The 27910-nt window shown below is 36.4% G+C and overlaps 3 protein-coding genes across 4 annotated transcripts; 1 reads left to right on the top strand and 2 right to left on the bottom strand.

Annotated features, from left to right (window-relative positions):
• Window positions 1-153: 153 nt before the first annotated feature.
• On the bottom strand, window positions 154-13415 carry LOC125675019 (protein MFI-like). 2 transcript variants are annotated; one of them, XM_048912473.2, is made up of 14 exons: window positions 13246-13410; window positions 11681-11727; window positions 11443-11531; window positions 9983-10085; window positions 8619-8716; window positions 6177-6336; window positions 4945-5091; window positions 4677-4833; window positions 4041-4171; window positions 3725-3789; window positions 3441-3611; window positions 3120-3175; window positions 2834-2851; window positions 154-639 (listed from the first exon to the last, which is right to left on the bottom strand). In XM_048912473.2, exons 1-14 carry the CDS (start codon window positions 13298-13300, stop codon window positions 500-502), a joined length of 1437 nt encoding a protein of 478 aa, XP_048768430.2. In that variant the 5' UTR covers window positions 13301-13410; the 3' UTR covers window positions 154-499. The 2 variants fall into 2 exon arrangements, with proteins under 2 accessions (XP_048768430.2, XP_048768431.2); XM_048912474.2 differs by lacking the exon at window positions 2834-2851 and having other exon boundaries at window positions 13246-13415.
• A 2622-nt stretch (window positions 13416-16037) lies between these two features.
• Window positions 16038-20065, bottom strand: LOC125675024 (novel acetylcholine receptor chaperone-like). The gene is made up of 3 exons (XM_048912481.2): window positions 19904-20065; window positions 17291-17426; window positions 16038-16668 (listed from the first exon to the last, which is right to left on the bottom strand). Exons 1-3 carry the CDS (start codon window positions 20012-20014, stop codon window positions 16373-16375), a joined length of 543 nt encoding a protein of 180 aa, XP_048768438.1. The 5' UTR covers window positions 20015-20065; the 3' UTR covers window positions 16038-16372.
• On the top strand, window positions 20049-27470 carry LOC125675020 (lanC-like protein 3). Its single transcript, XM_048912476.2, has 4 exons — window positions 20049-20825; window positions 21383-21512; window positions 25419-25637; window positions 26784-27470. The coding sequence occupies exons 1-4, from the start codon at window positions 20292-20294 to the stop codon at window positions 27149-27151; spliced, it is 1251 nt and encodes a 416-aa protein (XP_048768433.2). The 5' UTR covers window positions 20049-20291; the 3' UTR covers window positions 27152-27470.
• Window positions 27471-27910: the final 440 nt, after the last annotated feature.

Below are 27910 nucleotides of genomic sequence, written 5' to 3'. Positions count from 1 at the left end.
TGATCATTAAAAGTGAAATAGAAAATTTTGGAGAAAATCGTGAATCAGTCCCTTTAAGGCCGGGAGATTGAAATGTGTCCAGAATTTACAAACATGTTGGCACCATTAGCTCCAACTAGCTATATGTCGCAGAAGAATGACAGAACTGAAATACATACTGTTAAATATTTAATAAAACAAAACAAGTTTAATACATAAAAAAATGTATGTAAGGCAAATGTTCACAGACTTGCATGTGAATATTGTTTGTAAAGTTCACATCTAATAGCACAGTCGGTAAAACACCGATTTCACACATGATCTCGTATAAAATTAAACACACTCTGAATCAACAGAGACAAAACATTATCTTTGAAATAAATGCTGTACATTTATAACATTTCATTTAGAGTACAAGGTTTGATCAAAAGAAGTCCTTGACAAATAGTCCATAAATCTGCATTATACACTGTTCAGTGTCTGTGTCTCCGGACAATCTAACTCTTTAACATCCTTCCCCCTATTTGATGGGGAGTTGCCCGGACATGCTAGAGGCGGGTGTGTTCCGGGATCGCTGGGTAGATTGGTAGCGAGACGGACCGGTGGAGATAGAGAATTCGTAGGGGTCGACTGTTCCGTTCATCAGGCGTATACGATCATCTACAAAAACACAAAACCATGATGTAACAACTTCAGCGAATGATCCAATATACAAGTATACTGCTAATGGCTGTCGATTAGGGCGGAATGAGAGAGGTTTCGCCAGTATGTTCAATACAGCTACCTGGATACAATAAGTATCACAATTATATCATAAAGACCTCATTTCAACAGAATCTCCTCACTGTTAGCAAGTCATCTTTAAACGCCCTTTTCCCCCCTTAAATCTATAAAGCTTGAATCAAATTAGAAATAAGTAAAGATTCCCAAATGGAATTGTACATGCTTTAGATTAATTGTAGCAACAATTCAATCTGGTTTTCCCATTTTCATGGTTTCAGTATAATATAATGTTTATTATTTATAACGGTACATCATATATAAATTTCTGGGACATAAGGAGAATCAATTGGTTTGGATCATTACTACATATATAATTCAATATACATGTATATAATCATTGGAATGGATTTAAAATCAGAATGTTTACGGAGAAAAGAAACAATCAAGCATAGACATACAGTATAAAATGACTGATTTAAAACAAAATGACTAGATTCAGTAAGCCTAGTACGTCATTTGTTTAAACTGTTTTAGTATTAATGTAATTAAAATGTACATATTGTACATAAAATATTATGTGTTTTTTTTCCAAATTTCAAAATATCAACTTTCTAAATTGTTAAGGTTTATTGATTATTTTCCCCCTGTGACCCACCATTTTGATATATGGGTTTCTTTATGTAAATGTTGATACAAAAGGCTTTTTTAAACAAGAGTACCACAAACAGTACATAATACGCCCATAAAATGCTTACATAAGGTGTTTTTCTTAAGCCATAAGAACTTTGCTTCAGGTAGTATCAGCCATCATCAAGTTGAGACATACTTTACTGGCATAATATGAATATTTCCTAAAAATCGACTTAGTTCAACACCCTGTAATTTTCTTAAAATTTGAAGAAAATCAAAATCCTTTCCACATGCACATCTTCCATACCCATACAAACATTGTGTGAAACAAGGAGGTCCTCACTTGAATACTGTTGAAGGAAAAATAAAAGACAAATCATGTACTCTTTATGCAATATTTTCTCAACACGGACTAAGTTCAACAACCTGTAATTTTCTCAAAAATTGAAGAAAATGAAAACTGGAAAGAAAAACAGACAAATCATGTACTCTCTGTGTAATAATTCCTCAAAACTGACTAAGTTCAATAACCTGTGATTTTCTCAAAAATTGAAGGAAATCAAACTCCTTGCCACATTGCACATCTTCAATATCCATACAAACACTGTAAAACAAGATGGTCCTCAGTTGAAAATTGTGGGAGGAGTTAGCTGGACAAATTTTGTACCCTCCACATAACAATAATTTTCAAATAAAGGGGCAAAACTCCTGCAAGAGAGGTCGAAATGGATCAAAATTGCAATAAGATCTAGAGTGATCCACAAAGAAGCTGCATAGCAAGTTTCAGCTTAATATGTGATAGAGAAATGAAATTAGAAACAGAAAACCCTGAACGGACAGATGGACCGACGTATACAGACATCGCTGTACCATAATGCGTCCCGTCTAAAAAAAAAAGTTAATAAGCAAGTTACTTATACCAAGTAAAGGTATACATACTCTAATTGTTATGTTAAATTTGAGTAAAGATATCAACACTCTGGTATTCTCCGAATAAAAAGAGAAAAAGAAAAACCACTCTTGATAGATATGCATACAAAAAAAACTATGGTTGTAGAGATCTAGACAAAAATAGTTTCAGTATACAGCCTATTTTTTTAACACTATATTATATATCACCATTATTGATATATTGACCATGTTAGTTTGGAAACAAAAAATCTTTATTAGTATGTATGTACCTTTAAAGCATATGTAGAAAATGATTCAGCACGCATTGAAAATCCAAATAAAGCAAATGAGGATTTTATTCAAGGTGTTTTTTCATGGGTTGATCACAAAAGGAAAAACAAGCAATATTTTAATTTAGGCCTAATCATGCAAGATTTAAAAAAAAAAAGAAAGGGGTTATTAATATCAAAGCCATGTTGCTGAAGATGTAAAAAGCCCACACACTGCCTTGAAATAGAAAAAAAAAACCCACTGCAGATTAGACATTCCATAACCATAAATATAAAACCTCAGTCAATTGTTTACTCTAGCCATCTCCATGGTTACATACCTTTGCGTTTCTTCATAGCTATTGGACACAAAGAATTAAATGATGTATCGATACAAAAAATATACCCTGAAAGTTTGTTTCGCATGATTTCACCTGGTGATAATTGTTTTGCATGATTTCACCTGGTGTTAATTGTTTCGCATAATTAGCTGTGTTGTGAATGACTTAGATAGGAGAAAAATAATTCAAGGTTTGTGTTTCAGTTATATAAAGTTAGAAATTGAGTTAAAACATGTCCATTTAATCTCTCTAAAAGATAATGTCTTTTTAACACAAAACATCTTACCGACTTGTTTTTCTGAATATGCACTCGTAGCAACGTCCTTCCAATTATTAAGATACCTAAAATGAAGATAATTAAAAAAAACATAATTACTGATGACTTGGATGTTTACTGCAGATTATACTACACAAGACAACTTTCATTCATGACTACTTTATTTCCAAATCGATGATGTAAAATGCAAATATCTCCTTCATAACTACACGCCACTAGCTGCAATAATGTAGCCCTATCTGATTTTTTTTAATTCTGACGTTTTCGGGATCAAAAAAAAAGAAATGGAGAGGGCTACATTAATGCAGCCAACATGCCACGTGAACTTACTCATCAAAGTTAAGACTCGTCGTCCAGTCCAGGAGTTCATCCACCTCCCAGTCCTCGAGGGCGTTCGGCCCCATTTTTTCCACTGTGGCCATCATACCAGCGGCTGCGCCCTCAATCAGGTTCATGGTCTCAGGATCATCAGATTTCGCCTTCAGCATTCCCTCCTGGTACCTGTGTGAAGATACAATCAACATATATCATAAAGTGTATCAATTTCTCCAACAAAGGGGACTTTCAGGTACTAGGATACCACTTTCATCATCAAAGAGACTTTAAAAATATACATTTTTTGCATCCATTCAATCTTCCTTTTCTTCTTTCTTTTTTCAACATCCTGTATTCTTTGAAGCTGAAAATGAATATTTATATTTTAGTGTTCAATCTCGGAAAGAAGAAAAAAATTGTCATATACAATGTTTTAATCTCAGAAAGTTAACACAGATACATATAACACATGAAACAATCATTTATCTCTGTGTAAATAGGTAACCCTTTTCTTTGCCTGAAAATCATTTTTTTGGCAGGATGGGAGATTTTGTAAATATTTATCACACCTTGTCGTGCGAATGCTGGTACTGATTTTGTAAATATTTATCACACCTTGTCGTGGGAATGCTGGTACTTCTTATTGCTTGTCTCCCAGGTAATGGGGTCTGTCAGATGTTGAACCAGACGGTCGGACACCAGCCTCCAGCCATTGTTTTCTATCCTCTTGTACCATCCATTCTGATCTGAAAGATGAGAATCCTAATGTCATAACAGGTAATAATAATTATGTAGTTCAGCACTTCTCTCATATGATGAGGTCTATAATGCATGTGTTGTACACGTTTTTATGTCAGTTATCTTCTTCCATGAAATACAATGTGATATATTCTTTATTTTATATTTTTATTTAAACATATTTTATTGAGAAACTCAACAAGATTGGGCAACAGGCAGAACCTATGTAGGCCCTCTCCCAAAATTCTACGGTATATTGCACTAACACTACTGTGACCCGTTTGCCATAAATGTTGTACTGTGATATTGTCCAACAAACCCCTATGATTTGTCTGTAATAAATGTTGTGCTGTGGTACTGTACACATTGTCCTATAAAATGCTATGATCTTTCTGTTATAATGAGTTGTTTGTAAGCGATAAATGAGTTTTGTTGTACATACCAAGCTAAAACCCCTGTGATTTTTCTGTTATAAATGTGTTGTATTGTATAAATGAATTCTGCTGTACATACCATGCTCAAACCCCTGTGACCTGACTTGGCTGTGTTTATCTTTCCCTATCTGTAGCTTGACTGCAGGCTGAGTGTAATCTTTAGGACTGTTGGCACACATATCCTGGACCGGTCTGTGGGTGAAGATCTTGTAGTATATGTTTGGAGGAAATCTCTCCTAAAATAACAATCATTGTCATCAATCTCTACAACCATGTGAAACAGGTATTAAATAAATCAGCAAAGATTTGATTAATTAGAAGAAGAGTAAAGAGAGAAAAAATCTCACTCCTGCCAATCTGAATTTAACATGGACCCCTGAAGCTGCATCCAGGAATTTTGCCTCATTTGGATTAATACACTTCAGCATCAGAGCTGGGTTTCCTCTCGTCTTGAAGTTGATCAGATCCCGGTAGTACCTATACACTTGTATGTCCTACAGAGGAGAACACGTATAATTCAACGACCAATCACTCTCCTTGTTCCTCATGTAACAATCAAGCATACAGTATCTCTCAAACCAACAGGTCAGTCATATTCACTAAATGTTTATGATCTGCTTCCCTCCTGATAAACAGGAATTTACAGTAAGGCAAACAGCATGTAAACACTTAGCCAACCATGATGGTTGACGTATCAGACTTCATCACAAAATCTACACTAATCATACTGTGTTACAATACACTTTTAAAGAACTAGATGTGTCGACACGACACGAATGCCCCCGCCTGCAGTAAAGTCAAATGTAGGGAAATCCATCGAAGTATAGCATAGAATGTGGTATTCGGATTGTATGTTACATGTATTGTTGTATGTTACATGTATTTAGTGTTACATGTTACATATATTGTTGTATGTTACATACATTTAGTACAAGGAAGAACTCAACAACAATCCTTTATATATGTTAAAACACCAATAAAATAAATCTTGTTGTAACAGTAATTTTAAAGGGGCACAACTCTGTCAAAAATCAACAAACTGGAAAAAACTCAAACTCGATGTAACTCATCAATATACAATCAGTTCATATATCTCGAGGCGTTTAATGAAAAAAGTCTGGAAAACACACACTAATACATACAATGTAGCATTCAGAATGACAGGTGAATTCCCGATACTTACTATGTGACATTGCCATGCTCTCTGTGTTAATTCCCGATACTTACTATGTGACGTCGCCATGCTCTCTGTGTGAATTCCTGATATTTACTATGTGACGTCGCCATGCTCTCTGTGTTAATTCCTGATACTTACTATGTGACATCGCCATGCTCTCTGTGTGAATTCCTGATATTTACTATGTGACTCGCCATGCTCTCTGTGTTAATTCCCAATACTTACTATGTGACTCGCCATGCTCTCTGCGTTAATTCCCGATACTTACTATGTGATGTCGCCATGCTCTCTCTGTGTTAATTCCCGATACTTACTAAGTGACGTCGCCATGCTCTCTGTGTGAATTCCTGATACTTACTATGTCATGTCGCCATGCTCTCTGTGTTAATTCCCGATACTTACTATGTGACGTCGCCATGCTCTCTGTATGATACTTGCAGCCTGTCTCTCGGTGAGCCGAGGTCTGGTTTTTGGGGGCGGGGGCTGGATGGGGACAGGGGTATCTATGGACTGTTGGCTCTCTCTCAAGGCTTCCATGTATCGCTCAGCAAACTCATCATAGCTACAACCAATGATTGATCAGTACTGCTCAACAAACTCATTATAGCTATAACCAATCATTGATCAGCATCACTCAGCAAACTCATTATAACTATAACCAATCATTGATCATTATCGCTCAGAAAACTCTTGATAGCTACAACAAATGATTGATCAGTATCACTCAGAAAACTCATTATAGCTATAACCAATCATTGATCAGCATCATTCAGCAAACTCATTATAGCTATAACAAATATTTGATCAGTATTGCTCAGCAAACTCATCATAGCTATAACCAATGTTTGATCAGTATTGCTCAGCAAACTCATCATAGCTATAACCAATCATTGATCATTATCGCTCAGAAAACTCTTGATAGCTATAACCAATGTTTGATCAGTATTGCTCAGCAAACTCATTATAGCTATAACCAATCATTGATCAGTATCACTCAGCAAACTCATTATAGCTATAACCAATGTTTGATCAGTATCGCTTAGCAAACTCATAGCTATAACAAACGATTGATTAAAATGGAATGATTCAAGACATGACCACATTTATACTGTGATTGTTGAACAGGGCTCGAAATTAGAGAGAAATACTCGCAAAATGCGAGTACATTTGAAGAATAGCGAGTAAAAATAGTGGACACTAGAAAATCTTAGCGAGTGGTGATTTACAAACTATGATTGTATCGTATCCGTTTTATACGGTGATGCGCTACTTGCTTTTCTTAAACTTGCATTCAGAATCATACAAACGCTTACATGAACGACAGATTTCAATAACCGTTTCTATCCGGATTTTTCTTTTATGATTTTCTAAGAAACTCTGAGTCAAACAAATGCTTTAGAAGTCAGACATCACATTATGATGTAAAAATATAGACATGTGCCACGAGTCCTGTTCAATTATAGGGATGATTAAATTGAATTCCAAGTATGAGGTTTTTTGTTATTCATTTATCTACAAAAAAATCAGAGACTATGTTTTACCAAGTCTTCCAGTAGTTATTTTTATCAGAATGACCTATATTGTATCTACATTCATTTATTGTCATATTGATGTCGGGTTGTAGTGATGACACGAGTGCACTGCTCGGCGCGTAGACGATTATCAAAAAAGTTCATGGGACTCGTGATCATGCTGCTTATAAACCATGATTCTGGGATTCACTTTGAAAATTCACTAGTGACACCCCTGATGTGGCATGAAATAAAAAAACATTGGATCTAGACCTGCGGTAAACAGGTTGTGGATTTGAGGTGCGATGGTCAAGAGACCTAAATATTGCACCATATGACTTACGTAACTTAGTGTCTTATCCAAACGATGCCTGTTGACCCACTAGACTCAATAATGATGGGGAAAATCATTAATTTTAAAAAAAAACTATGAAAAAAGAGCACGGCTTCATTATTTTTTATTTTAGCTTGTAGCTAAAATTAGCTTGTGGTAGAAAAAAATTAATTTCGACCCCTGTTGAAGAGCTTGCTCAGCTCTGCATATCCACTTATAAAAACTTTTAACCTAAGGTTTGAAACAGCATTTCCTTATATACCTTGTAAGACAAGATTTGATTGGTTAAAAAACCGGGTGCAAGTTTCCATAAATATTGTGACATCACAGTGCATTGTGAAATGAGAATGTTGTACCTGCCCCTGAGAGCATTTTCCAGAACTGTTCTATTGGAACTGTGAAAAATTTGATTTACAAATCATGATTATCTACTCATGAATTTTGCAGCATTCATAATTTTAACTAAAAGATGTAGGTTCAATTTATACTTTACTCTTTATTTCTAGCCACCTTAGAATACCTCACATGTCCTATTTCACCTAATTGGTAAATAAATAACAATTTTTGTCAACCACACGATTGGACCTGGATAATGAGTTTATTTTAGGGAGTAGGTGAATTTACTGTTTAGCCTTAGGAATACAACCCGTAGTAAATCCCCATCACCCTTGATTGGACCTCGGTAATGAATTTATTTCCTATGCAACAAAATGATATTACATGTAATCGTTTACTGATTAAAATAAGGAATTCTGGTCAGATATTTTACATGCTGGGGTAAATATTTTCTACGAAACAAACGTCGTTAAATTGTTTTCCTTGCATGAAGATACACACTGCACTGTGATGTCACTTTATTTACTTTCAGCTTCAGCAGGGTGATTGGAAATTTACACCCGGCTTGTTAACCAATCAGAACTTGTCTTACAAGTTACATAGGAAATACACTGTGTAACATGATGACCCCTATTTGACATAATAATTATATATCTGACTTACCACAAGGGCACTTCATCTGGATTATCGTAAGTTATGAGATATTCTTCGTAGATAATCCTGATTTCATCTTGTTCAGAAGCTGGGTTATAATCCAGTATCTGTAAATCAAACTTAAACCATAAGGCTTCAGGATTCTCAGTACATATACTGTAGTAACCGATTTCTTTTGAATTGTCAACACTCATGAAAGTTTTCATCAGAACATACAATGTGGACTGATTTACATACACAAACATAGAGAGAGTTGTCAGTTGCTTTTAATTTAAAAGTCTTATCCAATGAAATTTTTTTTGATAAAAAATTACTACCTATACACATGTACTCATTCTACTCTTCAAAAATTTAAATTCAAAACATTACTAATTGGAAACAAAAAACAGGGCATCACAGCAAACCACGCCTACTGTCTCTGTTCACGCTGCTTCTGGAATCAGTAAACATGGCTAGCGACAATAGAACAAGGTGGCTTACAATCCATGTATTGATGAATACCAGAGAAGTGTTTTACTGTATCAATACTACAGATAATCAAATTTTTGGCACAGATATATTAAGACAGTTTGGGAGTCTGGGTAGCGTAGTGGTTAATGCATTCGCTTCTCATAGCTGTGACCCAAGTTCAAACCCCGTGATCAGCAGTGGTTGTATATGAGAAGATATTGTGGTCACCCATTCAGACACATGGGTTTCCTACGGGTACTCTGGTTTCCTCCCACAAAATGACCCCTTCACGCCAAACTCAGAGCCGATGAGAAGCATTAATATAAGTTGTAGAACTTGTTAATCATCGTAAAATAAAGTTTAAACTAAAAGCCACTTACGATTGCAACAAAATGCCAAGAACCATTAATGAATATTACTAAAATGAGTACAGTGGAACTGAGTTTGGTCAAGGACTCTATAAACTCACCTGTTTTGTCTCAGACTCTATAAACTCATCTGTTTTGTCTCAGACTCTATAAACTCACCTATTTTGTTCCAGACTCTATAACTCACCTGTTTTGTCTCAGACTCTATAAACTCACTTATTTTGTCTCGGACTCTATAACTCACCTGTTTTGTCTCAGACTCTATAAACTCACTTATTTTGTCTCGGACTCTATAACTCACCTATTTTGTCTCAGACTCTATAACTCACCTGTTTTATCTCAGACTCTATAACTCACCTATTTTGTTCCAGACTCTATAACTCATCTATTTTATCTCAGACTCTATAAACTCACATATTTTGTCTCGGACTCTATAAACTCACCTGTTTTGTCTTGGATTCTATAAACTCACCTATTTTGTCTCGGACTCTATAACTCACCTGTTTTATCTCAGACTATAAACTCATCTATTTTGTTTCGGACTCTATAACTCACCTGTTCAGCAGCCACTTCCTGGATCCGTGCCTCATCGTCCTGACTTTTACTGAACACTGCTGTCTTACTGACTTTGGGGTTCAATGTTCCATATATGTTACACCTACAAAATTCATTCAGTTAATAAGCACTTTTTCTCTCCCTCAAATGTCCTTCTTCACTGTCATATTGTTAATGTTCATAACTGACTGCCAAGAGTGAACTTTATTTTAAAAAATGGCAGATCACTTTGATCTTTAACAAAACTACGATAGTAATGGTCATCATTCTTTTTTTTAAAAATTAAAGTATTACAGTAAAACATGCTAATAAAGAACACACATATATATAACAAATGCGCACTTATTGTGAAATGCTATCTATTCCCTTATGAAAGGAAAATAACAAAACTTTTATTGGATATAACAAAGTTTGGTTTTAGCTGGTCCTGTAGATTTGCCATAATCGTATTTTTATTACTGTATAAGAATTTGAATCAGGCTTGGATTGTTCTTCAAACACATAAATATCAAGTAATTTTCTTGAAATATAGGAAAATTATATCATATGACATAACGGCTTAAAGAATAGCCATAGAATTTAAAATCTACTGGAAAACTGACAGTCATTCCGAACCCTGCCGTAAGCTTATGTCTGTATAAGCTATTGTGACTTTGACCTTTGACCTAATGCTTCAAAATGTCTAGGACCTTTTTCCCCTTTGCTGTCACCTTTAAACAAAATATGAAGTCAGTGAGTTAAATAGAAAATGATAAGATATGTCAGCTATCATGTTCTACAATACAAAAGTCATTTTTTTTCTGACCTTGACATTTGACATAGGTTTATTCAAAGGTATAAGATGTTTTTCTGCAACCATCACTCACATGAATGCTGTTTATGATGTCCATTAGATGAAAAACAAGATGTGTTTGTGAAACACTGCTGCTCCCAGATTACAACAAAGTGGAATCAGGTCAAAGATCAATGTTAAGGTCACCAGGTCAAATATTTTGGTGTCAATGGAAAGGTTTTGCCACAAGAAATACACATATCAAATATGAAAGCTATCATACCTCTTATGATGTAAAAGATATGACCAAGGTTAAAGTTTTTTGCCACAGACAGAAAGACAGACAAGCCAAGAACTATATGCTTCCGAATCTTCGATTCTGGGGAAAAAAAACCCTTGCTATTGCATCACATAACTCTATAGTAAAACTCAATGTCACTATCTCATCATGGCCTTGACATTAAAATCTATAAGATTAGTGTATTCCTTTGGTCATTGTTTCCTTGCATATTGAATAATATGAACCCAGTAGCTCGAAGAAATACCAGGTTTCACAAAAGTGTTCACACAGACAGATGGATAGACATGGTGAGATTACTGTGGGGCTGCAGGACCCTCATTACTATGTCTAGGCAATATATCAGATTGATTTTGGCGAGTATTCCAGCTGATTCCGGATGTGTAGTACCTTGTTGAGTATCCTCGGTATGCCCTTTGGATTTCTATCGCTGCAGAAGTTCGTGCTTCATCAGAGCCTGGGTTCTCTTGTATCAATGTCTGCCAAAAGATGAAATTCAAGTCAACATCTCAATTATTAGTTTCCTGATGTGCAAGAGTTGCTCAATCATGAAATTAAGCAATGCACATTTATTTGTCAAATGGTTTCAAATCTTCTTTTAAAAAGTTAAATTTACGAGAATTCGCACCTGTCGGAGACTTTTACTGGCTTTTGCCAACTTCCTGTCTTTTAAATCTGAAACAATGTACATTAGAAATGAAACATATGTCTGTTGTCACAACAATTCTGGGGACTGACCTGAATTGTTCATTAGATCCAAATTTCAATATAATCGAAGCTAAACTACATAAATAATGTCACTGGGGATCAGTTTGACTTCAATATAACAGATAGTTTTAATATAAGCAACTTTAATGTAAGTGAGGTGTATTGTGCCATTCAATGGTAGATAAATGAAACATACACATTCTCCAGAATGAGTTTGAAGTTTTCAAAGTTACCAGTAATTAAGTACGAACAATTGCGCCTTCAGTAAAAACACAAATGATAAAATGCTCCCCCCCCCTCCCTACCTTCTTGACATTGATCAAATTAATTTGAATTATATGAACTTCGAGTGATAGTAATAAGTTTCATTGTGACTTTTCCTGCACACAGTATTGTGGAACGTGTTGTTTATTGCTCGGATTCAAGATTTTAACACTAAAAAAAATCCCCAAACACACATCTTTAGTTTCATTGATTATACAATGTGTTGGGAAGACTATAATATAGAGTACTGTAAAGTTAGTACAATATTCAAACCTCCTTATACAGCAATATTTTTTAAGCAAACTGGAATATTATTTCATCAAAATATTACCTGAAAAGTTGAGAGAGTATATAAACCTGTGATAATGAAAATTGTGAATGTTTATTAAAGATGTGAAATTTCAGTTCAAATGGACTTTACCAATTAAATGTTTGATTGATGGTACAGTGTATAATTATGTCTTCACACAAATGTAGTGGGGAAATGTTAGGAATTTTAAAAAAAATATTCAGCCTGCAATTTTAAAAATGAAGATGTTACACTGCAATTCATCACCAAAAAAAAAAAAAAAATTATGGGATGTCAAAAATTATCAGGGTTCGAAATTACCTATGTCCGTAAGTCCAAGACTAGTAAAAAAGTGTCGGACAAGTAAACTCTATATCTTTAAATTGGTCTATATCACTTCTCCCTAATTGCTACAATTCGCAGCGAAGTTTTCTCACACATGAAGCTGAGTTTTAAAAATACAATGTTTCTAATGTTTAAGATTACACATGAATTCTATGAGCCAAATGAAGTTGTTTACAGTTTATCAGTCTCTTATACATGTAATGGTTTTAGTGCCCCCAATATGAATTAAATATAACTCCAAGAACTTAGAAAGGTGTTTCAGTAAGATTTCTCACTATTACTTTTTCTGATGAATGAAATAACAACAGCTATTCATTTTTTTATTTAACGGGACCTACTCACTAGCCTACTGCATATTAATTGTTGAGGATTCGTGGGGAAAACTAAACACAGTTCTGTTACAAACTTGACACTGTAAAGCTAGAAATTTCCATATTAAAATTTCAAACAAATTCTAAAAGGAGATCATATTTTAAGTCATACAACAATTAAACAACTTTGCTGGAAACAGAAAAATCGAGGAAATTCGAACATAATACAACTATCCTATTTACAGGTATTCGAAGATTTAATCAATCGCGACTTACCTCCCGGAAGAGCATTTTTGAATGAAATTTCATCCGCTTCACTTTGACTTATCATTTTCGATATTTCACTTGTTTTACATTATTTTCATCTCGTTGTTAATTTCAACAATGTTGACATCTGACTGAGTTACGCACATGCGCATTGAACGTCGACCGGTATCTGTTCTTTTCGTTCCCAATTTTGAAAGATGTAAAGTCAATTCGACTCCACACTATTTTGCACCGATATATTGGATTATCCTATAAGAATAGGGGATATAAAATAATAATTTATGAGCTGAATAATAAAAGCCTGAAAAAAAATGCTGAATCTTAAAATTTTATTGCAGGTTTTGAAAACAGAAGATAACAATTGCAAGTTTTGAAAACAGAAGATAACAAACAGTGATCAATCTCATAACTCCTATAAAGAATAAAAATTCAAAAGTAGGGCAAACATGGACTCCTGGACATATAGCTTGCGTTAACTGAATCATTGATAGCATTAATCATTCTGCTGAATTTCTCCGTGCAATAATTGAAGCATTGCTCTCTTTAAATGCAGTAATGGTATTGTAGCGGTCAATCGGGTTTGATCGCGGGTGGCCATATAGTTCAGTTGGTAGAGTACCTGACTAGAGATTCAGGGGGCCCGAGTCCGTTGCATTTTCTCCCTTCCTGTTACATTTGGTGCCGTAGACCAACCCCTGGAACTGACAGGTGAAAATGCAACAGACCAGACCATGATTCAGTGTGCTAGTGGTAGACATGTAATACATGGATACTGCAAAATGCCACAGGGGCTGGATATGTGTCTAGTACAGGGGGAGTCGAAGACTCTGCTTCTGACGCTGGCTAACCTACTTGTAGGTGAAAGGAAAGCCGAGTGCATCAGTCTTTCTTGCCAGTACAAAGCCTCTACCAGTCCAAGACTTTTACTTGCCTCCAAGCGACAGCACACGACAAACTAGGGTCCAGCATCCTAGGCTAAACTGTAAAGGATCTCGGAGTAGCAAGGACCCTAGAGGTGCAGTGTGTAGGCCCACTGGCGTGTGGATATTCCCTAGCACTCACCAACCTTGCCCCAGCTATGGGTAAAATAGCCCCACTGCCTTGTGGGTGGCTTGGGAAAGTCAAAGGCTACGAAAGTAAATCCAGACAGAAAATCCGGGTAGATAGAGCTCGAAAGTAGTGGGAACTGCAATCGTATATGGGAAGGACAACCCTGAAAGAAAACCCGGCCCAACAGTGCGGAGGTTTGGCGTGGTGTTAACTGCTCCACCCTGTAAAAAAGTTCTTGTTACGGAAACTGAAAACTAGAACCAAACTCAACATCAGGAGGGGTCTGGTATCAGCCTTATGTGCCACCGGCCACGAAGAGGATAGGTAGGTACATGTAGGTAGACCAGGATTCAAACCCGGGCCCCTGAATCTCTAGTCAGGTGCTCTACCAACTGAGCTATATGGCCACCGGCGATCGAGCCCGGCTGACTGCTACATTTTCTCCCTTCCTGTTACATTTGGTGCCTTAGACCAACCCCTGGAACTGACAGGTGAAAATGCCTGCCAGGGGATAAAGATCCTGGTGTGAAGACATTTAAGGAGGGAGGAATGTAGCGGTCAGCCAGGTTCGATCATCGGTGGCCAGTTATAGCTCAGTTGGTAGAGCACCTGACTAGAGATTCAGGGGGCCCAGGTTCGAATCCCGGTCTGGTCTGTTGCATTTTCTCCCTACCTGTTACAATAACTGAAATGATGTATGCTATGATTAATCGATAATGAAGAGAGCAATTAAAAATTCAATTGATACATGCATTAATTCAATTACATATTGTTCTTTTCAACAGAATTTCAAATGTCATTGAATTATTGTGCTCATCAATTCAATATACTGTGTGAAATTATTGCTCTCTACTAATTGAATGATGCACATGCAGTATCATACACGCAATTATTTCTTTTTAGAGAGATCAATGACCTTTAATTCAACATATCCACTATAGAATTAATAATCACTTATAATTAAATTGTTGCTCTAAAAGAATTCAGAATAATCCTATACAGAAAACTTCTCTCACTCTGGATATATTAACTCTGTATAGTATGATTATATGTACATGTACTATGAAAACAATAGGGGTGAAATGATGCATCACGATGCGGCTGAATCGCGATGTAGAGGTCTCGATTCGATGTTCAATTTATTCGGGGTCTGTTTCGGTTCGATACGGTTCTAGAATCATACCATACATTGCTTTTGATAACACAGTTTCTGATTAGCCAATGAAATTGAAAATTGCCCATTCAACGTACGAGTAAACTTTGCTACACCAAAATGGACACAGTCGAGTTGAAAAATGCACCCCCAATGTATAAATCATGGGTATAGTGATAGTTCGGCTTTAGGACAAGTGATAAGAGTGTTGCTTTATGTTAAACGCTTTTTATTATGCAGAATTTATTAGCAGAGAGCAATAAATACAATGAAACATAAAAAAAAATCTTAGCATTATAAAGAATTCGGTACATGCTATTGTATCGAATCGAGACTAAAGTATCGAAAATCGAATCGGTACTGTATCGTTTCACCCCTAGAAAACAATAAGCTCAAATACTGTTGATGATTTTTTTTCTTAATTTGTAATGTTTATGAATTTAATACCCCTCAGATTTCTGTGTGTTTTGATCTCATGAACCTCATGCCTTGAATAGATATTAAATAAAGGAATGACAGCTCAAAGTGGAACAGATACATATGTATTTCTGAATTCCCTGTCCCAGAAAAACATCACATCTATACTAAAAATAAATCATTCATTTAATATTTATTTTTTTAAAAGGTTTACATACACAATTACAATGTATCCAGAAATTAAACATACTGAATAAAAAAAAATAAATACAAACCAAAATAAAAACCAGTTGCACAAATGCCCTGTGTATAAAACAACACAATCCATGATAATAAAAAAAATAGTGAAAACATGGATTTCAATTTGATGAATTTCATAATGATCAGGTCGCTTCTGTGAAAAAAACCCAGTCAACCTGAATATTTTCAGACACTTAACCCACATCATGCGATTTCTTTCTTCTGCCTCTTCCAGAGAGGGGTTACTTCCCCTGAATGTCCCTACCAGTCACTGTTTCACTGGTTCTTTTTATCAGCGGCAGTAAATCCAGCTCCAGCTGCTGGGTGAACAGAGTGGGTGTGTCCTTGACAGGTGGGCGGGGCATGGTCTCGTTCCGAGGCTTGAGCACGTTCAGAAACCTCGTACTCGCGAGCCTTCATCTGGAGGTGGATGATGAGTCGGCACATGAGCAAGAGGAAGAAAACCACGGAGAGACTCATCTTATCCAGGCCTTCATCCAGCGCATAGTGTGAGTATACATCTAGACAAGCTATGAGTATCATTAGCACATTGGCTGCCTCTTTCAGTGGACCTGAAAATAATTAAAATAAAAATAATTCAGAGATGAAAAGTGTTGTTAATACAGATCTTCTAAAGATAATATCTTTAAAACAATCAATGTGAGAATTCTAATTAATTTCATAATAATTAAAATCAGATCTTTTCTAATTGCTTCAAGACTTTTTCTAATTAATTTCAATCTATTTAGAATCAGATCTTTTCTAATTGCTCTGAGATTCTACGCTGGGAATTTTCAAGATTAGAGCATCGTAGTGATTGCAAAAGATCTTATTTTATATAGATTATAAACTGCAGCTTCTCTATGGTAAAACAGCAATCTATCCTAATTTTTCCCCTCAGAGAAGATTTACATGAAGTAAAAATACAATTCTGAAAACAACTACATTAAAACGCAAAATATCAGTAAACAAGGTGTTACAGAGTTTACGTATCAAGATGAGAATACGGCCGAACATTCTGATTGGTTATCTTTGATACGAAGTAGAGAGAACATGCCTCAAAGCCACATACAATATAGTATTCAGACTCCAAGTACGATAAATGATGCACATTTAAAACCTATAATAATATCCAAGAACACTTTAGTTTTCAAAAATTTCTGTCATATGTAGGTCAAACATATTCCAGCTCACCTGGTATAAAGGCTAGAATGGCACCACACACCACTTCAGATCCACCAATCACTTTTCTGTATAAGTGGGAGTTTGGTTTCCACTTTGTCCATTTTATTAAGGGGAAAACTTTGGCATTTCGTATATACATTTTCCTCTGCAGTAAAAAAAGAAATCCTAGATGCAATCATGAAACACAAATGCCTATGTAACAGCACATCCATGTTAGCATTTAACTGATCCACTCAATTATCCTCTAAATTTCTTATATTTCAAAAGTTACGTGGGTCAAAGTCAAATTCGTTAAACAAGCCCACTGTTGGAAAGGCCTCGTCACAAGGATTACTCACCTAATGAACATAGTCATAAGTCTACCGGTATACAGACAGACAAACAAATACCCCTGAATAGACCAAATACCTAAATCTGAATCTAAAAATTCCAAGGGGCAGAAAATGGTCAATCATATTAATCCTTGTTCTTAGAGTATATACAATGGGCTTCACCTGAAAAGTAACCTTTAAAGTTACTACTCAGTTGCTCATCACTTCATAATTTTATGTGTAATATCTTGCAATTGGGTAAAAAAGATATGCAATAATTTGCAGCTGACGTAGAAAAAAAAAAAAGGAAAAAAAAAGAAGATTTCTATATAAAGCCAAGACATCATTAAATTCAGTCAACAGGAGCAAACAGAACGTGGGAATGTTTAAGTCTATCTGCATATATATCCGATTTAAGGAAGTTAGCTCCTAAAAGCTTTTGAGCACAACTGCGCAGGATGCTACAACTAAGTATTCACTGGTTTGTTACTGATCCCATTGGTTCAAACATATTGCACATCTATTATTGAACCGGAAAGATTGTTTAATCAAAAAGTTCTAAATCTGCATATTACAGTTTCTGTTTCATCCAATATATCTTCTATTTTTATACTCCAATATGTGTATTTCAGTTTTATAATTCATGATACAAGTAGTTGAGAATTGGAACTAGTTCAGATGTTGTAATTCATTAATTTGGTCGATATATTTTCCCAAACAGACCACAGATTCTTAAAAAAAAACTTTAAAATTAATGGTGAAATTTTGTATAAAAATTCAGTATTTTCGCTAAAAATTTGATCCCCAACTCCCACTTTTTAAAGTTCCATTTTAAATTTTAAGACAAGACCTTAAAAATTTAAACATGTCCTTTTAAACTCTCAAATTTGATAACATGAATTTTTTTGTACATCAAGTGCAAAAAGGTCATTATTTATTTTCATATAAATACCAGTATCAAACTTTTTTTTTATCTGTATTGTTAGAGGACATGAATCTTATGTATCTATTTTATGTAATGATTAATTTGTGTTGCTTATGTTGTGTTGACTCAACAAGCATTGCATCCCACACTGGCCGTTTTTTCTTTCCTAATTCTTCTTCAAAGTAGCTTAGAAATTAGTCTGAAATATCTTATGTTCTCCTGGCTTTTTTATGATTTTGACATGCCAGGCATGGTAAATATCAAAATCATAAAAAGCCAGGAAAATATCAGATATTTCGGACTACCTAGAAATCAAAAACACACTTCCAAAAAATTGGCATTACTCCAAATATCAGGTGCGAACCTCTTTAAGGAAAGAGTACAAGACAAAAATGCTATGTTGACAGATCTATAAACATGGTGTGTAGGCCCTTGGGGATCCGGGTTAGAATAGGTCCTCAGCATGCCTTGCTTGTCGTAGGAGGCGACTAAATAGGGCGGTCCTTCGGATGAGACCGCAAAAACCGAGGTCCCGTGTCATAGCAGGTGTGGCACGATAAAGATCCCTCCTAATCCGAGATTCCTCTGACTCTTACCCCCGCTTTTATATTTAACATGTGTGGGGGAGAGTCAGAGCGGACTCCATATTGAAAAGTGGGAATTCAGCGACACCAGCTGGTGTCGCTGCTTTACCTACCTCTTACAACTTTATTTCGCGGATCTATCTTCCAAGACGTGAGAATTCAGTTAACGGAAGATTATTCTACAAAGACATCATGATTAATACGATGCTATCGCCGTTTAAACGATGGAATTTTGTGTTTACATGTGCTGACGTCATGCGCAAAGAAATCAAATGGCGAGGCGGCGACCTAATTCAAGTGATGCTCCATTTGTCGATGTTAGGGCCGTTTAAACGGCGATAGCATCGTATTAATCATGATCTATTTATAGATTTATCTTCCGTTAACTGAATTCTCACGTCTTGGAAGATAGATCCGCGAAATAAAGTTGTAAGAGGTAGGTAAAGCAGCGACACCAGCTGGTGTCGCTGAATTCCCACTTTTCAATATGGAGTCCGCTCTGACTCTCCCCCGCACATGTCAAATATAAAAGCGGGGGTAAGAGTCAGAGGAATCTCGGATTAGATCCCTCCCTGCTCAAAGGCCATAAGCGCCGAACATAGGCCTAAATTTTGCAGCCCTTCACCGGCAGTGGTGACGTCTTCGTATGAGTGAAATATTCTCGAGAGGGACGTTAAACAATATTCAATCAATCAATCTTGTGACGAAGACAGCCGAGAAATCGAGCGTGGGATACAAACAGTGATCCTGAAATGATTCTATTCTAAGGAGACTGGGCCGGGTGTGCTGGATGTATACCCACCATTTCTTTGTGTAATTCTTTGTTGACAGAAGGGGTAAGCTTCAAGGTGCCTATGAAGATGAAGAAGACACCAAGAGTCAGCGATATTATCCTCAGCACGTACGATGCCATTGTTTACTCCAGCTCCCAGCCCGGCGGGCACTTGCTTTCCGATCCCGATCAAAATTATTTCCCCCCCCAGCTTGTATCTGTTTTATGTTTACAATATTCAGAATATTGATAGTAGAATAGTTTATTGCAGTACTGGGACCATACTAATCAATATTGCAGACTTCTGAAGATGAAAAATTCAATTACTTTGAAAATATGATCGGGATCGAGAGTTTTCAGTTCATCGATACTTTTGCAGTTTGGGGAAATTTCAGTCCTAATTTGTGTTTTTTCGAAGATGCGATTTTTCCAAAACAAGCTTGCAGATTTTGTTCCAGAGAAGCCTGTATCTATAGATAAATCCAAATGGCATGACAATGTTGTTGCTATTGTTAAAACGATAGTAGAACGGATGCCCCCGGATCCCAGCACCTGCTCTGACGGGCTGTATGTCGGGAACTTGGGGGTGGGCTACATGCTATATTACTTAGCTACCCATGAATCCTTCCAGAATGAAAGACAGGAATACCTGGAACAGGCTTTTGTGTATGCCAAAGTGAACTCGGAGTACATCGGGCGTGGGGGGATGAAGAGCTCTCCTCCCTCCTCTTTCATTTTGGGACAGGCTGGTGTGTGGGCACTCAACAGTATGTTGTTCAAGACAGTAGGTGACGAAAAGAGCTCCGATCGATATAGTGCTCAGTATGCACAGCTATCTGAATATTGTAAAAAGATTGACTTCTTTGGCAGAAATGGTTCTGATGAACTCTTTGTTGGGAGGGCTGGATATTTGTCTGGCATTTTGGCACTGCAGCAGAAAATAGGTAAAAAGGTTAGTAAAAAGTAAATCTTATATAAATTCAGTACTATATACCTTTAACAAGTCAACAAAAGACTATTACAGTATATCAAAGACAGTGATAAGTTTTAATGTGTAGCAGTCAGTCGGTTTCGATCGCCGGTGGCCAGATAGCTCAGTTGGTAGAGATTCAGGGGACCTGGGTTCGAATCCCGGTCTGGTCCGTTGCATTTTCTCTCTTCCTGTTGCATTTGGTGCCGTACACCAGCCCCTGGAACTGATGGGTGAAAATGCCTGCCTGGGGATTTTAAAAGATCCTGGGTTGATGTCTTCAGGTGAGAGACAATTTAAGGAGGGAGGAATGTAGCGGTCAGACGGATTCGATCACCGGTGCCAGTAAGTTCAGTTGGTAGAGCACCTGACTAAAGATTCAGGGGGCCCGGGTTCGAATCCTGGTCTGGTCCATTGCATTTTGTCCCTTCCCGTTACAAATGTAATGAAATATATCTTGCATGTATTTTAGTTTCAGAACAGGTTATCCATGGAATTGAAAGTTACTGGTTACTGAAGTTTATTACTTTTTTTTTCAGGTTGTGGGAGATGATATTTTAACAGCTCTTTGGAGAACCACTGTTGCATCTGGTAGAAAAGGTGCAGAAAAGCAGAGATCAAGTCCCAAGTCAACCTTGATGTACTCTTACTATAACACAGAATATCTAGGTAAAAAACCACCAAAAAACAAGAAGATTTAAAATTACTTACTTTCTTTAAGTCTTTTGAATTTGTGATTTGAGAAAAAAAAAGTAATTATTATAAATGACTGAAACGGGAAAATTGTCACCTTTCTACCTGCATAATGTGGCCAGTTTTTTGAAGCGCGGTCAATTTTGGCCAAATACATCCTTTGTAATTTGTGTTAAAAATAGCATGTTTGTGAGGTGTTGATTTCTGTGTTGGCAAGTTGTCCTTCATGTTCTCCAGTTTATGCAGAATTTGTATCTGTGGATGTTTTCTTACAACAGAAAGAATGAAGATGTTACAGAAGTAAATGATAATTGAACAGGGTTGTATCGTCAGAAACCCATGGTTGATTACGCTTCGTTCCGCTCTCCATCACCCGTTGGTCCATTCATTCCTACTCGCTCGTTCTCATGAAATAATATTTGAAAATATCGTCCAATTAAAGTAATCGTTATAGTAATGGAACTCTTCTGTTTTTAAAGGTAGCATTAACTTAACTTTGCTATCACAACAATTGTATACCGAAATTGGGCTGAAAGTGTCTTGTTGATTGGACAAATTTGCTCAGGGTGTACTATGAGTGCCCAATCAAATTGCCTTATTAATTATTTATGAGAACGAGCGAGTAGGAATGAATGGACCCACGGGTGATGGAGAGAGGAACGAAGTGTAATCAATTTACCGTGGGTTTACGTCGACGACAGGGTTGCAGATTTATTGATAACTCATGGTTGCCATGTGGGCTTCTAATAGATTCACTTCAGGGAGTCCATATCTCATCACATCATATTCATAGCCCAGGCCACATTTAAAAATATGTTTGTTTCCCCTCTCCCGACCCTAAATTTCAGAGGAAGGTCGGTAGGTAGGTAAAAAGTTTTTTTTTTTAGCTAGCAGAATTTTATTTATTATGAAATTCCTATAACCATTAACAATGCCCGATACCAAACGTCGTGAAGCACATCATCCATGTTTCCTCATCAAACTCGTATAGTCAGTTCTCGCGTAAATTCTGCTTTGATTGCCACGTTTTGCAATTAGGAAAGGTGTCGATATTTCAGACAGTACTTCATGTATTTTGGAAATGCTCATTATCTAACCACCAAACTTAGGCATTGGACTACATGTATACATATTGGTTGGTTCGACGAACATTGGGTTTCATCAGAATTTGCTCTGCTATTTATACCACATACTAACACTTAAATAAAGTTAGGGAGAATGTTGCAACTATGGACAATGGTGTTAGTTTTGGATACATGGTGTTATAAAATTGGTAAACTCGGTTGCTGTCTTTTATTTATGGTTCACTGACATTTTATGCTTTTGTTTTTTGCACATTATCTTAATTTATATATGATAGTGATTTTGATTATATTTTTAAATGATATCGGTAGATCTAGTTTACCAGAAAACGTTTCAATGGGACTTGATTTTGCCGATCAAACAAAATGGATGCTGACATCAACCAATCAGAGCTGAGTTACACATGTGCATATAATTAGGTGTTTTCCAGTTTGTAAATATAGCATTAGTTCAGAAATAAGTTAAATTGAGAATGCTTCTGATTGACTGTCAAAAATATCGCATCCATCCGAAATATCAACACTTTCCCCATCTGAAGAACACAACTTGCACACTGGATGCCCCGAATTCTCTTGTTTCCTCGCTCCTCGTATAGACAACATTTCTCCATCTCGATCTTGCAGATCACTAGTCCGAATTGCGAGCCGAATTCAATGTTAAACTCACTTGTAACTAATCAATAAAACAATCATGATTCTTGTACTTATTAATATCGATTAAAAGAAAATATCAATCCAAAATTCGATATTAAACAGAAGCCAACAATTGTAGTCAACCAAATTTTCACTGCCATTTGAGCAAACGAGTCTCGTGACTCAAAACAAAGCTCGACAGTTTGATAAAATGTTTTCAAGAGACTGTTTATGTGATGAAAGAACCCATAAAATTGATATTAGTAAGTACAAGAAGAATCGTTTTATTGATTAGTTATGAGCTTAAAATTGAATTCGGCTTGTAAGTATTTGAAATCAGCCAGAGAATGCCGTCTCCAGCTGGAGGCGGCGAAATTTCTAGATTTCGGACCAGAACACCTCCTGTATTCGTATTATTATTTTTTAATTTTGGATTGAAACCAAAGAAGATATAGAAAATTTTTGTCATTATAAAATACTGATCTGCACCAGAAACGACCTTGAATATTTCTTAAAATTTAAAAAAAAAACTTCACCAGAATGGCATAATAAAAACTTATGGGTCGGTGTGAATTTTCGGACTCGGTCGGGCGAGGGGAAACAAACAATATTTTTATTTTGGCCCCATAAATGTCACACATCAATTAACCTATTCTGACTGTGCTCTGTTGCCATGGAGTGATTATATTTCTTCCAATACTAACAGCTTTAACTCTTTGCCTTCTCTTGGGTAAATCAACAGTATTAGTCCAAATACTTTAAAAAAAAAATCAAGCTAATTGATAGCGAATTGGGTGACTAAAGACATGAATTTTAGGCATACACTCACAGGCAAAATTTAGGTGCAAATTAGGGCTGAAACGATATGCCCCCTTCACGATACGATACATATTGCAATACTTATGCCATGATTCAATACTTTCAATCCGATATAATTTACAGAAGAAACCAATAATAATTTTGAAGAAAAATTTGATTACCAAGATTCAAAATCATAATTTTAAAAGCAAAGTGTTCCTAAACTGCCAAACGATTAGATGACTCTTGGCTCTAGTTTAAACCGATAAAATTCATTATCATTTTCATCAGACTCAAGGCAAATAACAGTTATTCGATGCTATTTTGTCACTCATGCAGGTAAAAATAATAAGTACAGGCCGAGCCTGATGTATTTTACTGAACCCGTTTGTAATAAACGCATCGAACCTAAAATCAAGGCAATGAATCGAACATTGAACCGAGCGTTTATGTTGAACAGTATTGATATTTCGGTGAATCGATTCACCCCTAGTGCAAATGTTACAAGTTTATTGTTGAAGCTTGTTGAAGCTGTCCACATAATTAATGGTTTACAGGATATACACTGACTGTTGGCGATATCACTGTGTGAAGTGTAAAATGGAATGTTTCTCCATCACAACTCAAAAGGACATGGTGTGAACTGTTATATCAGTTTTTCATGGCTCTTAACTATACTGGACTAGTCATTGTTCTAATTTACTGGTTCTCTGGTACTTCACTGTCTCTCCCTCTCACATAGATTAGCTTTTTGCTAGAAAAGGGGAGGAGGTATTCTGCCTAGACAGGGATTTGAACATAGGACATTGAACTGTTGGACCACCAGAGATCAAATTTGTTGGACTATCACACTCTCACATCAACTCAGAATCTTTCATTTCTTATAATGTATTAAAGAGAAAGGATGTTTCACAAAGGGGGACAATACAAGCAATTAATTATTGTGAGAGTAAACCCTCCAGGTTAAATGTGTGTAGTCTACTGTACTTATTTAATTATTATTAAATATCAAGATGGTGATATATATTGATATGAAATACTTGTGCAGTAGCATGCGTGAATATTGTTTTTGAATGCATGTTTAATAATATGTTCTATATGTTGTGTAAACAGCGAATGAGAAAAATAAAAACGTGAAACAAAGGTGAAGGAAAAAGCCAAAACAAAATTTTTAAAATTTGGTTCTGAACTTGGAAAGCCCCCCCCCCCCCCCCCCCCTTCCTCCTATGCACAGGTATGAGACCCAGTAATAAGTTATTTAAAAGACATACTGTGATTTTTTTTTTTACAAGGGATTTTTAAACAGTATACAATTACCTGAACAGGAGAATTCCTCCTTATGAGATACAAAGTGCTTTGATCTTTGCAGGTGCTGCCCATGGTTTGTCCTCCATCCTTCAGATGCTCTTAAGCTTCCCCGAGATCCTGAAGTCTGACCCAGCTGCTGAACAGGATATCCGTAAATCTGTGGATTTCATGCTAGGTCTAGAACAGAATGGTAACTATCCCCCAGCTATGGATGAAGTAGATCCGAATCACAGACGTCCAGAGGACCAGGAACTAGTGCACTGGTGTCACGGAGCTCCAGGTATGGTACAATCAGAATCACCTGACCAGGAAAATTAACGTGATAATCAATTCAACTTGGTAACAGAAATGCATGTATTATTTGAATATTCAACGTTTTCCCAACTGTCAAGAATATTATGTATTATGTATTTGTATGTTGGGTCATGTGGTTCAATATAATTGGGTTTTATACATGCATCTTTTGACGGGCTGTTTTATAGTAGACCTTTTTTGTCCACACGTTAAATTTTTTCTTGTGTGGGTCATATCTTTCACATGGGGAGGCCTAGGACTGCCATTTGGTGCATCTTGGGGAAAGCTGTGTTGTAACCCAAAAATAGGTCACTGTAGCTCAGTTTTTATGTCCCAGTAATTTGAGATTCGGGGGCTTATAGATTTTGGTCTGTCCATCTGTGTTTGTCCTCAAAAACTTTAACCATGGTCATAACTTTTGTATGGATGTGTATTTCTTGTGACATGACCTTTCCTTTGGTACCAAGATTTTTTACCTTGATTTTGAGGATTGGCCTACTTTTGAGAATTTCAGCCTTGGCCATAAATTTGAAATGGTTAGTGCTAGAGCTTGGATATTTCACACATGTACGGTATTCTTGTGACAAGACCAATTGGGTTCCCAAAAAATTGACCTTGTAACTTTCACCTTGGGGTTTGACCTACTTTTGAGAAACTTTAACCTTGGCCAACATCAACATTGCTATTCTCTTATATACGAATTAACGCAACACATAGTAAGACACCTTTATTGCAAGTAACTTTGACCTCTTATTCTTATAAAGATAAAAATGAAATAAATTATTCTTTAACTATTGACAGACATGTTCTACACTTCATTTTAATGTCCCTCGTTAGCATGGATTTTGTGCAAGGGAGTTATTAATGTGGGAAAAACAGTAGTATTCAGAAAAAGCCACTTTAATACAGCCAGTACTTTGTTTGGGAGACTTTATAATCAGCAGATTATAATCATATATAATTGGGTTTTTTTGGTTATTAAAGATGAGGAATAATAATCACTAAACCATGTAAGGGAATTTTCCATTTATCATAGAATAGAAAATCATAAAACATGCATACATACTCTTTGAATTGTAGGTGTGGTTTACCTGTTTGAATTGTAGGTGTGGTTTATCTGTTTGTATTGTAGGTGTGGTTTACCTGTTTGCCCGTGCCTACAAAGTATGGGGCGACCAGAAATACCTGGATGCTTGCTTACGCTGTGGAGAGGTCACCTGGGCTAGAGGTCTGTTGAAGAAAGGCCCGGGTATTTGTCACGGCGTGGCGGGGAGTGGCTTTGTGTTTCTCCTCCTTTATCGCCTTACTGGCGACCATCGGCATCTCCACCGTGCCCAGCAGTTTGCCGAGTTTTTGTTTACTGAGGAGTTTCAGCGCGGAGCCCGAGTCCCCGATGCCCCGTTCAGTTTATATGAAGGACATGCAGGGACTGTGTGCTTTCTGGCCGACTTGACACAACCGGATAAAGCCGAATTCCCCCTCTTCAATGTCATCTTTTGAAAGATTGTACTTTGCAATTGATTTTCCCTTTCACTTCTGTGAAACTGGACATAAGAGTGACAGAGCAACAGCTGCCAGCAGTTCGGAATATTCAGTGAAAGTATTGTACAAGGAATCTCATTGGCTGAAACTAACGATGTGAATTTCATCGATTCAGTCATTGGCTGAAACTAACGATGTGAATTTCATCGATTCAGTATCTTAATCAGTAAGACAGCTGACTGGATATTTTGTGGCACAAGATGTTAATTTCAAGCTTGTTATGTTGTTTTACGTTATTTTGTTATGAATTAATCTGAATAAAAACATTACAGTAGTCGTAGAGAACATTTACAACTAGAGGCGCCTCCTACAGGCCTTATCTGTCAACTGAGTATTTAGTTAAAAGTATTACTAGTTCTACAGGCCTTATCTGTCAACTGTGTATTTAGTTAAAAGTATCACTAGTTCTACAGGCCTTATCTGTCAACTGAGTATTTAGTTAAAAGTACATGTATCACTAGTCCCACGGGCCTTGTCAGTCACCCAAGTATTAGTTAAAAGTATCACTAGTCCCACAGGCCTTATCAGTCATTTGAGTATTAGTTAAAAGTATCACTACTCCCACAGGCCGATCAGTCACCTGAGTATTAGTTAAACGTATCACTACTCCTACAGGCCTTATCAGTCAACTGAATACTAGTTAAAAGTACCACTACGAAATACAGAAAAAATTTCCTGTTCAGAATATTTAAGCTAAATTCTAATATTCAGCAAAAG

Source organism: Ostrea edulis, chromosome 3, assembly GCF_947568905.1.
Source record: "Ostrea edulis chromosome 3, xbOstEdul1.1, whole genome shotgun sequence".
Taxonomy (NCBI): Eukaryota; Metazoa; Mollusca; class Bivalvia; order Ostreida; family Ostreidae; genus Ostrea; species Ostrea edulis.
Note: the sequence above shows the minus strand (reverse complement) of the source record. Positions and strands in the feature narration are given on the sequence as shown.

Coding starts and splice junctions, on each gene's coding strand:
- LOC125675019 (XM_048912473.2), bottom strand. CDS start 13,300: ATGATAAGTCAAAGTGAAGCGGATGAAATTTCATTCAAAAATGCTCTT. Junction 3,790..4,040: donor ACCAGCATTCCCACGACAAG/GTGTGATAAATA, acceptor ATTCATTTTCAG/CTTCAAAGAATACAGGATGT. Junction 3,612..3,724: donor ATTGAATGGATGCAAAAAAT/GTATATTTTTAA, acceptor ATCTTCACACAG/GTACCAGGAGGGAATGCTGA.
- LOC125675024 (XM_048912481.2), bottom strand. CDS start 20,014: ATGGCATCGTACGTGCTGAGGATAATATCGCTGACTCTTGGTGTCTTC. Junction 17,427..19,903: donor AAGAATTACACAAAGAAATG/GTGGGTATACAT, acceptor TTTTTACTGCAG/AGGAAAATGTATATACGAAA. Junction 16,669..17,290: donor CATTCTAGCCTTTATACCAG/GTGAGCTGGAAT, acceptor AATTATTTTCAG/GTCCACTGAAAGAGGCAGCC.
- LOC125675020 (XM_048912476.2), top strand. CDS start 20,292: ATGCGATTTTTCCAAAACAAGCTTGCAGATTTTGTTCCAGAGAAGCCT. Junction 20,826..21,382: donor AGCAGAAAATAGGTAAAAAG/GTTAGTAAAAAG, acceptor TTTTTTTTTCAG/GTTGTGGGAGATGATATTTT. Junction 25,638..26,783: donor CTGGTGTCACGGAGCTCCAG/GTATGGTACAAT, acceptor TTTGTATTGTAG/GTGTGGTTTACCTGTTTGCC.